The sequence below is a fragment of the Gorilla gorilla genome, chromosome 11 (assembly GCF_029281585.2).
Source record: "Gorilla gorilla gorilla isolate KB3781 chromosome 11, NHGRI_mGorGor1-v2.1_pri, whole genome shotgun sequence".
In the NCBI taxonomy this organism is placed as follows: Eukaryota; Metazoa; Chordata; class Mammalia; order Primates; family Hominidae; genus Gorilla; species Gorilla gorilla.
Genome location: NC_073235.2, coordinates 34,223,987 through 34,235,187, shown reverse-complemented (window position 1 = coordinate 34,235,187; position 11,201 = coordinate 34,223,987). Strand labels below are relative to the sequence as shown.

The window sequence follows — 11,201 nt, the reverse complement described above, 5'->3', positions numbered from 1 at the left end:
TGTTCCATTGGTCTATGTTCCTATTTTTAAACCGGTACATTGGTGTTTTGGTAACTATGGCCTTATTGTACAGTTTGAAATCAAGTAGTGTGATACCTCCAGGTTCTTTTTGCTTAGGCTTGGTTTGGCTACATGGCACTCTTTTGGTTCCATATTAATTTTAGAATTGTTTTTGTAATTCTGTGAAGAATTATGGTGACGTTCAGATGGGGATTGCATTGAATTTGTAGATTGCCTTTAACAGAATGGTAATTTTCACAATATTGGTTCTACCCATCCATGAGCATGGGGATGTGTTTCCATTTGTTTGTGTCATCTATGACTTCTTTTCTTTCTTGTTTTTTTTTTTTTTTTTTTTTTTTTTTTTCCAGAGGGAGTTTCGATCTTGTCGCTGAGGTGGGAGTGCAATGGTGTGATCTCGGCTCACTACAACTTCTGCCTCACGGGTTCAAGCGATTCTCCTGCCTCAGCTTCCCGAGTAGCTCGGATTATAGGCATGTGCCACCATGCTCGGCTCCATCTATGATTTCTTTCAGTAGTGTTTTGTAATTTTCATTGTAGAGGTCTTTTGATTCCTTTGCTAGGTATATTCCTGAGTTTTGTTTTTTTTGTTGTTGTTGTTTTTCGCAGCTATTGTAAAAGGGGTTGAGTTCTTGATGTGATTCTCAGCTTGGTAGCTGTTGATGTATAGAAGAGCTACTGATTTGTGTCCATTAATCTTGTATCTGGAACCTTTGCTGAATTCTTTTATCAGTTCTAGGAGCTTTCTAGAGGAGTCCGTAGGGTTTTCTAGGCAAAAGATCATATCGTCAGCAACCAGTGACAGTTTGACTTCCTCTTTACCAATTTGGATTTCCTCTATTTCCTTCTTTTGTCTGATTGCTCTGGCTAGGACTTCCAGTACTTTGTTAAAGAGGAGTGGTGAGAGTAGGCTCCTTGTCTTGTTCCAGTTCTCAAAGGGAATGCTTTCACCGTTTCCCCATTCAGTATTATGTTGGCTGTGGGTTTGTCATAGATGGCTTTTATTACATTAAGGTGTGTCCCTTGTATGCCTATTTTGCTGAGAGCTTTAATCATAAAGCAATGCTAGATTTTGTCAAATGTTTTTTCTGCACCTGTTGATATAATCATATTAGATTTTTTAAAATTCTGTTTATTTGGTGTATCACATTTATTGACTTGCATACATGAAACCACTCCTATATCATTGGTATAAAACCCACTTGATCATGGTGGATTATTTTTTGATGTGTTGTCGGATTCAGTTAGATAGTATTTTGTTAAGGATTTTGGCATCTGCGTTCATCAAGGATATTGGTCTGTAGTTTTCTTTTTTGGTTATGTCCTTTCATGGTTTTGGTATTAGGGTGATGCTGGCTTCATAGAATGAATCAGGGAGGGTTTCTTCTTTCTCTGTCTTGTGGAATAGTATGAAAAGATTGGTATCATTTCTTCTTTGAATGAAAGAAGACATTCTTTGCATGTCTGGTAGAATTCTGCTGTGAATCTGTCTGGCCCTCGGCTTTTTTTGCTGGTAATTTTAAAATTACCATTTGAATCTTGCTGCTTGCTTTATTTGTCTGCTTGGGGTATCTAATTCTTCCTGATTTAAGCTAGGATAATTGTATTTTTCCAGGAATTTATCCAACTCTTCTAGGTTTTGTAGTTTATGTGCCAAAAGGTGTTCATAGTACCCTTGAATAATCTTTAATATTTCAGTGGTGTCAGTTGTAATATCCCCTGTGTCATTTCTTAGTGAGGTTATTTGGATTTTCTCTCTTCTTTTCTTGGTTAATCTTGCTAATGGTCTATCAATTTTATTTATCTTTTCAAATAACCAACTTTTTGTTTTATTCATGTTTTGTATTTTTTGTTGTTGTTGTTGTGTCAATTTCATTTAGTTCTGCTCTGATCTTGGTTATTTCCTGTGTTTGCTGGGATTGGGTTTGGCTTGTTCCTGCTTCTCTAGTTCCCTGAGATGTGAAATTAGATTGTCTGTTTGTGCTCTTTCAGACTTTTTGATGTAGGTTTCTAGGACTACAAACTTTGCTCTTGGCAGTGCCTTTGCTGTATCCCAGAGGTCTTGATAGGTTGTGTCATCCAGTTCGAAGAATTTTTTTACATTTCTATCTTGATTTTATTTTTCACCCAATGCTCATTCTGTGAGGAACAACCAAATTGTTTTCTGCAGCAAGGGTATCATTTTCTATTCCTAGCAGCCTGTTCATGAGGGCTCCAACTTCTCCACCTCCTTAGCAACATTTATTTTCTGTGTCATTGTTATGAAAGCCTTACATGTGGATGCAGAGTGGCATGAATGAAGTCAATTAACATGTTTATTACCTCACAGAATAGTTACCTTTTTGTGTGCATGCGTGGGATAAGAAAACATAACTCTATCCCCTGTGACTGGATAGTCGCCATTCCAGCTGCTCCAGGCTCCAGCAGAGGAAGACTGGGGTAGGTGGCCCCACCAGGGTGACCCTCAGGCCTGGCGCACACGCATTCCAGAGGCCACCCAGGCCATGCTCAGCCGCCTGGGCGCCCAAGCTGCAGTCGTCCTCTGTGTGCAGGCAGCAGCTGCCTGGCAATCCCCGAGCCCGCTCTCGCTCCCAGCATCACAGAAGCAGGGCCAGGTGTCCCAGTGGCTGCAGCCAAGCCAGGCATTCTGCCCTGCGGCAGCAGCTGCACAGGAGCGAGAACTGAGAACCCACCGCTCAACCCCACACGAGGTGATTGCCGAGTGCCCATACAAACGGCTCCGATCTCCTTCAGGTGGAGGAGTGGGCGGGAGGCACGGCCTGGGGCCCTCAGGCTGGGCGCGCTTGCGATCCCAAGGCCGACCAGGCCATGCACCTCCAGCCCGCCTGGGCACCCGAGCTACAGCCGCCTTCTGCGTGCAGACAGCAGCCTCCAGGCAACTCCCGAGCCCGCCCGCACTCCCCACATCTCCGAAGCAGGGCCAAATGTCCCTGTGGCTGTGGCCAAGCCAGGCGGTCTGTCCTGCAGCAGCTGCACGGTGGCGGGAACCGACCCTCAGCCCCATCCCCGGTGGCTGCAGAGGGCCCCTGGATAGAAATCTGGAGCTCTGGCAGAGGAGGAGCTGGGCGGGGGCAGGGTCTGGCGGGCTCTCAGGCCAGGGGCACCGGCGATCCAGAGGCCGCTCAGGGCATGCTCCACCACCTGGGCGCCCAGCTACAGGCGCCGAGCAACTCCCAAGCTGGCTGGCGCGCACAGCCTCGTAGAACCGGGGCTAGATGTCGCCGTGGCTGCGATCAAGCCAGGCGGTCTACCCGGGGGCGGCTGCACCGGGGCAGGAACCGACCCTCAGCTCCATCCCCGGTGGCTGCAGACGGCCCCTGGGGCGGCCTCGATCCCTCTTCGGAGGAGAAGAGGGGCGGGAGTCATGGCCAGGCGGGCCTTCAGGCGGGAAAGGATGCGCGCCTGCGATTCCGGGATGTCCCGCGCCAGCCCAGGAGAACCCGCAAGCCAGCGGCACCTGTTTCTCTGTGTGATTCTTTGAGGAACAACCAAACTGTTTTCCACAGCAAGTCCATCATTTTCTATTCCTAGCAGCCAGTTCATGAGGGCTCCAGTTTCTCCACCTCCTTAGCAACACTGATTTTCTCTGTCGTTGTTATGAAAGCCTTACTAGTGGATGCAAAGTGGCATCTCATTTGGGGTTTGTCTTGCATTTTATTAATGAATAACGGTGTTTAGCATCTTTTCTTGTCCTTCTTAGACATTTGTGTATCTTCTTTGGAGAAATATCTATTCAAGTCCTTTACCTATTTTTTTAATTGGGATCTTAGAAATTCTGTTGTTCAGTTGTGGGTTATTAAGCTTTTATCAGATACACACTTTGATTTTATCAGATACATATTTTCTCACATATTATGGGTTGTCTTTACACTCCCTTGATAGTATCCTTTGATGCATAAAGGGGTTTTATTTTGATTGAATCTAATTTTCGTGTATTTTCTTTTGTTATCTGTGCTTTTCTGTCATATTTCAAAATACACTTAAAACTCAAAGGTCATAAAGGTTTACCGTGTGTTTTCTTCTAAGAGTTACATATTTTTAGTCCTTACATTTAAGTCTTTTATTAATTTAGAATTAATTTTTGTATATACTGCAAGGTAGGGGTCTAACTTCTCTCTTGTGCACTGACATCCAGCTGTTGAAGAGACTGTTCTTTCCTCCCTTGACTAGACTTGGCCACGTTGTTGAACAGTCATTGACCATATATGTAAGGACTAATTTGTAGGATCTCAAATCTGTTCTATTGTATTGGTCTAAAAGTCTATTGGTCTTATGCCAGTTCCACACTCTCTTGATGACTGTAGATTGGTAGTACGCTGTGAAACTGAAAAATGTGTGTTTTCCAATGTTCTTTTTCAAGACTGTTTTGTCTGTCAGATCCTTTGAATTTTTGTATGATTTTAGAATGAGTTTCTTTGTTTCTGCAAAAATGCCTTTGGGATTTTGATGGTATTGCATTGAATCTGTAGATTACTTTAGATGGTATTGTCATCTAAACAATATTGTCTTACAACCCATGAACACAGAATGTCTTTCCAGTTATTTCCACGCTCTTTAGTTTTTTTCAGCAAAGTTTTGTGTATACCACCATGGTTAGATTTGTGCCTGAATAACGTATTCTTTGATGCTATTATAAATGGAATTTTTAAAATGTTTTCATAGTTCTTTACAACTATATAGAAATATAGCTCATTTGCCTATGTTTGTTTGCATCCTGCCTCTTTTATTAGTTATAATCGGTTTTGTGTGTTGTTTGGAGCTTTATACCTATAAGATCATGTGTAGATATAATTTTACACCTATTTTTTATTTCTAATGTAGATGCCTTTTATTTCTTTGTCTTGCCTAATTGTTCTGGCTAGAACTGCCAGTGCTACATTGAATACAGGTGGCAAATGCACCATCCTTTTCTTCTAGATGTTAGGAAAACAGCTTTCACTGTTTCATCATTGATCATGATGTTAACTGTTGGGTTTTTGTACATCCCATTGTCGTGTTGCAGAAGATCCCTTCTATGCCTAGTTTATTGAGTACTTTTATTAGAGAAGGGTGTTGTATTTCATCAATGTTTTCTCTGCATCAATTGAAATAATCACGTGCTTATTCATTTTACTGTTACAGCATATTACACTGATTGATTTTTTATATGTTGAACCACCCTTGCATTTTGGGGATAAATCTCAAAGGGTGATAGTTTACAATCCTTTGATTATACAGTATTGCTGCTAGTATTTTGCTAGTATTGCTAGTATTTTGCTGAGATTTTTGCTTATATATTCATAAGGGATATAGTGCTGTATTTCTCTCTTTTGCACTCTCTTTGTCATTGGTATAAGGATAATGCTGTTATCAAAAAATGAATTAGCAAGTATTCCTTCTTCATATATTTTGTCAGAAGAGTTTGAGAAGAAATGGTATTAATTCTTCTTTAAATATTAGGTTAATTCACCAGTTAATGCAGCTATTTGGTCATAAATGTTTCTTTGTTAATCACTTTCGATTACTAATTCAATCTTCTAGGTTATAGGTCTATTCAGATTTTCTCTTTCTTCTTGAGCCACTTTGGTAATTTATGTCTTTCTAGTGATTCATCCATTTCATCCAGGGCACCTAATTTGTTGTTAGACAGTTGTTCACAGTATACTCCTGTAATCCTTTTGTATTTTTGTAAAGTTGGTAGTAATGGCTCTGCTTTCATTTATTATTTTAATAATTAGTCTTCAATCTTTTGCTCAGTCAATATAGTGAAAGGCTTGATCTTTCAAAGAATCTACGTTTTTTTCATTCTACTGCTCTCCAACCTTCTATTTTATTGATTTATGCTCTAATTATGCTCTTTATTATTTCTTTCCTTCTGCTAGCTTTGGATTTAGTCTTCCACCTGGATTTATTTTGGGAGTGATATTGATGTAACTTCATGGAAATAATAGTAGATAGAAAGTTAGCGGATGGATTCTCTATCTGATGAGAGTTTTGGGCAAATCGAATACCAAGTTACCAAGTTTTATTTTTTTCTCTGACGCAAAAAACAATTTGGCAGCTGGTGAGAAACTCTCACAGCTCTGGATGTGAGTTTAGGACACTGCACTTCTACCATTCAATTTCTTACTACTTTTTTTGCACAGGGATCATGGCACAAGTTGCAGTTTCCACCCTGCCCATGGAAGATGAGGAGTCCATGGAAGATGAGGAGTCTGTTGAAGATGGTTCCGTGGAGAGCAGGATGGTGGTGACATTGCTCATATCAGCTCTCGAGTCCACAGTGAGACCTTCTGTTCTAACGTGATATAATTGGGTAGAACCGGGTGGTAGATAAGGTTGATTTGTTTTTGTAGAACTTACAATTTTATGATTTGTAGTTCTAATGAGTAGATCTTTTTCTGGAATAGTAGTTATGGTCAAACACTTCTAACCAAATGTGCCATGTTGTCCAGCCTGGTCTCAAAATATGGGGCTCAAGAGACCTGCCCACCTTGGCCTCCCAAAATACTGGGATTACAGGTGTAAGCCCCTGAATCTGGCCAGATATTTTTCTTTTTATGGCTGAATAATACTCTGTGTATGTATATATTACATTTTCTTTATCTATTCGCCTACTGATGGGCATTAGGTTTGGGCTACCTTTTGGCCACTGTGAATAATGCTGCTGTTAATCGAGTGTACAAATACCTGTTTGAGTCCCTGCTGTCAGTTCTTTTGGGTATATACGCTTAAAGGGTGTTGATGGATCATATAATTCTGTGCTTCATATTTTTAAGGAGCTGCTAAACCATTTTCCACAGTGGGCTGTACCATTTTACATTCCAAAAAGCAATGCATACAGCTTCCAATTTCTCTATAGCATTGCTGACAGTTAATATTTTCTGTTTATGTATTGTATTTTTATAGTGTTTGAAATTAATCTGAGGCTTTTTGCTGATACCAAAATATTAGGAAAGGTTTTCCAAAAGTAATACTGCTTATTATAAAGGATTTTACGTGTCACTTGATGCCCTGTGATCTGTTTTCTAAGTAAGAAGAGGAACTTCTTGGCTGGGCACAGCGGCTCATGCTTGTAATCCTAGCACTTTGGGAGGCTGAGACAGGTGTATCACAAGGTCAGGAGTTCAAGACCAGCCTGGCCAACATAGGGAAACCCAGTCTCCACTAAAAAAAAAAAAAAAAAAAAATTAGCTGGGTGTGGTGGGGGGCATCTCTAATCCCAGGTATTCGGAAGGCTGAGACAGAGAATTGATTAAACCCGTAAGGCAGAGGTTACAGTGACCAAGATTGCACCACTGCACCCAATCCTGTGTGACAGAGCGAGAGTCCATCTCAAAAAAAAAAAAAAAAAGGAAAGAAAGAAGAGGAACTTCTCTCCATCCAGCCTCATTCCACTGCACCAACTCTTCTGTGTCGGGTTGTGCAGGGGAGAAAGGGAGCTTGGCACCTCTTTGCTGTGTTGAGTTGTGGTAGCCCATCACTGGGTTGTAAAGTGCCTTGCCTCCTTTCCTCCCCCCCCCCTTTTTTTTTGAGACAGAGTCTCACTCTGTCGCCCAGGCTCAGGTGCAGTGGTGCGATCTCTGCTCACTGCAACCTCAGCCTCCTGGGTTCAAGTGATTCTCCTGCCTCAGCCTCCCAAGAAGCTAGGACTACAGGCACATGCCACCACACCTGGCTAACTTTTTTTTATTTTTAGTAGAGACGGGGTATCACCATGTTGGCCAGGCTGGTCTTGAACTCCTAACTTCAGGTGATCCACCCACCTTGGCCTCCCAAAGTGCTGGGGTTAAAGGCATGAGACCCTGCTCCCATCCACCTCCTCTTTTACTTGGGAGAAATGCACAGATTCTGGGTGCCATGTGCATTTGTTTTGGGAGTGATAATTGATCTAACTTATGGAAATAATACTAGATAGTTAGCGGATGGATTCTGTATCTGATGAGAGTTTTGGGCAAAACAAATTCCTAGTTTCTGAGTCTTATTTTTCCCCTGATTCAAGAAAACTGTGAATTATCCAGCCGGTAAAAAACTCTCACAGCTCTGGATGTGAGTTTAGGACACTGGATTTCTACCACTCATTTTCTTACTACTTTTCTTGTGCAAGGATCATGGCACAAGTTGCAGTTTCCAACCTGCCCATTGAAGATGAGGAGTCTGTTGAAGATGAGGAGTCCTTGGAGAGCAGGATGGTGGTGACATTCCTGTCAGCTCTCAACTCCATGGTCATACCTTCTGTTCTCACATTCTGTAGTTCGGTAGGACTGGGCGGTAGATAAGGTTGATTTGTTTTTGTAGAACTTACAATTTTGTGATTTTTAGTTCTAATGAGTAGACCTTTTTCGTGAATAGTAGTTACGGTCGAACACCTCTGACCAAATGTGCGTGTGGAGTTTGTACACTGATTTTCGGACAATCTGGATCCCAACTGGGTATCCCACAATTCCATCCTGACACTCCCTGGAGTTAGTGCAGACCCCGCAGGATGGGGGCTCAGTCCCAGGAGTCTACCCTCACTCCACATGCCAATTGCAAGTCTTGGGTTGTTACATGTAGTTTTGACCAACCAGTTACAAAACAGGGTTTCATGACTCCCATTGGTGGGTGGAATCATTTGCTTGGACAGCTTGCAGAACTCAGAAAAGCAGATTGTTTTCTTTTTTTTTCTGAGATACAGGGTCTCAGTCTGTTGCCAGGCTGGAATGCAGTGGTGTGATCAAAGCTCACTGTAGCACGGGACTCCTGGGCTCAAGTGATCCTCCCACCTCAGCCTCCCAAATAGCTGAGATTATAGGCCTGTACCAGCATATCTGGCTATGTTCTTTTACTTTTTGTAGAGATGGGGTCTTGTTATGTTGCCCAGGCTGGTCTCAAATTTCTAGGCTCCCATGATCCTCCCACCTCAACTTCACAAAATGCTGGGATTATGGGCATGAACCACTGCATCTCACCAATTTACTTTCTTTTACTGGTTCATTTTAAAGGCTAAATCTCAGAAACAGCCAGTGAAAGAGATGTACATGCTGGGCACAGTGGCTCATGCCTGTAATTTCAGCACTTTGGGAGACTGAGGAGGGAGCATCACTTAAGTGCTCAGGAGATTAAGACCAGCCTGGGTAACATGGTGAAAATGCATCTCTACAAAAAGTTATCTATAGTTCTAGCTACTCAGTGCCTATAATTCTAGCTACTCAGGAGGCTGAGGCAAGAGTATGAGAGGATGGGGCTTGAGCTAGGGAGGCATAGGTCGCAGTGAGCCACGATTGTGCCATGGCACTCTAGGCTGGGAGACAGAGCCAGACACTGTCTCAAAAAAAACAAAACAAAACAAAAAAAACAAAAAAAAAACAGGGCAAGGTATGTCGGGAGGGGTACAGAATTTCCATGCCCTCTAGTATGCATGTTACCTTCCTGGTATCTCCCTTGTGTTCAGCAACCCAGACATTCTCCAACTCCAGTTGTTGAGGGCGCTTATGAACGCTTCATTATGCAGGCATGATTGATGAAGTCATTGACCATTGGTGATTAAGTCAGTCTTCGGCCACTATTTCTTCCTGGAGCCCAGTGGGTGAGGCTGACAGTTCCAAGCCTCTAATCACATGGTTTGTTCTTCTGACAACAACCAGCCCTTTTTCTGAAGCTGTCTAGGAGCTTTCAGTCACCCAGTCATCTCAGTAACATCACCAAATGCATTCTTACTATGGTGATCCCAAAGGTCTTAGAGGCTCTTGTGTTAGAAACCTGGGACTAAGACCAAATATTGAAACCAAAGATGTCCCATCACCTTCATCAGCAAGCCCTTTATAAGAACTTGAGAAACTCTGTGCCAGGACGAGGGGCAGAAACCAAATGTGTATTTCTTTCCTTTTTCTTTTGAACACAGAGTCTCTGTTTCACCCAATCTGGAGTGCAATGATGGAGTTGTAGCTAACTGCAGCCTCAACCACCTGGGCTCAAGCAATTCTCCCGCCTCAGCCTTCCAAGCATCTGGGACTACAGGTGTGCACCATCCATGCCCAGCTAATATTTGTATTTTTTTTGTAGAGATGGGATCTTGTTATATTGCCGAGGCTGGTCTTGAACTCTGGGGCTAAAGCGATCCTTTCACCACAACCTCTCAAGTAGCTGAAACTACAGATGCATACTACCATGCCCAGCTAATTTTTTCTTATTTCTTTTAGTTGTTTAATTGAGGGGGTCTCGCTGTGTTTCCCAGGCTGGTCCTGAAGTTTTGGCCTCAAGAGTTTCTCCTGCTTTGACCTGCTAAACTGTTGGGATTATGTTTGTGAGCCACGACCTCTGTGTCCAGCAATCACAAGAGGTCTTTATAAGTGAAAGAGGGAGGTAAGAGAGTCAGAATTGAAGGAGATTTGATGGTGGAAGCACAGGTCACAGAGGGAGATTCGAATATGCTTTGCTTCTGGCTTTGAAGATGCAATTAGGGGCCATGAGCCAAAGAATAGGGGTGGCTTTAGCAACTGGGAAAGGCAGGGGAACATATTCTCTCCAGAACCTCCAGAAGGGATGCAGTCCTGCTGGCACCTTGACTTTAGCCTTAATAGACCTATTTTGGACTTCTGGCCCCCAGACCTGTTAGGTAGTAGATTTGTGGTGTATTAAGCCACTCAATGTAGGGTAGTTTGTAACAGCAGCAAGAAGAAATGAACATGAAGCCAGGGTTCATGGCCCACACCTATAATTCCAGCTATTTAGGAGGCTGAGGCAGGATGGTTGCTTTGGCCCAGGAGTTCACGATAAGTCTGGGCAACAAAATGATACCCTATCTACATGGAAAAAAAAAAATTAGCGGGTGTGGTGGCATGCACTTGTAGTCTTAGCTACTAGAGGCCCTGAGGCAGGATGATTTCTTGACCTAGGAGCTCCAGGTCTCAGTGCGTTGTGATCGTACCATGGCACCCCAGCCTGAGTGACACAGCAAGATTGTATCTTAAAAAAAAGAAAAGAAAAAAGAAATGAGTGAGCATGGCAGGAATAGGGACAGATAGCAATATTAAATAGAGTGGTCAGGTTGGCCTCCTAAGTGAAAATTGAGCAAAGACTTGAAGGAGCGGGAGGAGCTGGCCAAGGTACTGAGGGAAGAGAATTGTAGGCAGAAACAACAGAATAAAGATGCTAAGAGGGAACTCCGTGGTGTGTCTGAAATTCAGAAAAGAGGTCTG

General features: G+C 42.7%; 1 protein-coding gene across 1 annotated transcript; it reads left to right on the top strand.

The window, feature by feature from the left end:
* The first annotated feature begins 2,850 nt into the window (after nucleotides 1–2,850).
* Nucleotides 2,851–3,573, top strand: LOC109024803 (uncharacterized). The gene has a single exon (XM_019019879.1). It carries the CDS (start codon nucleotides 2,851–2,853, stop codon nucleotides 3,571–3,573), a length of 723 nt encoding a protein of 240 aa, XP_018875424.1.
* Nucleotides 3,574–11,201: the final 7,628 nt, after the last annotated feature.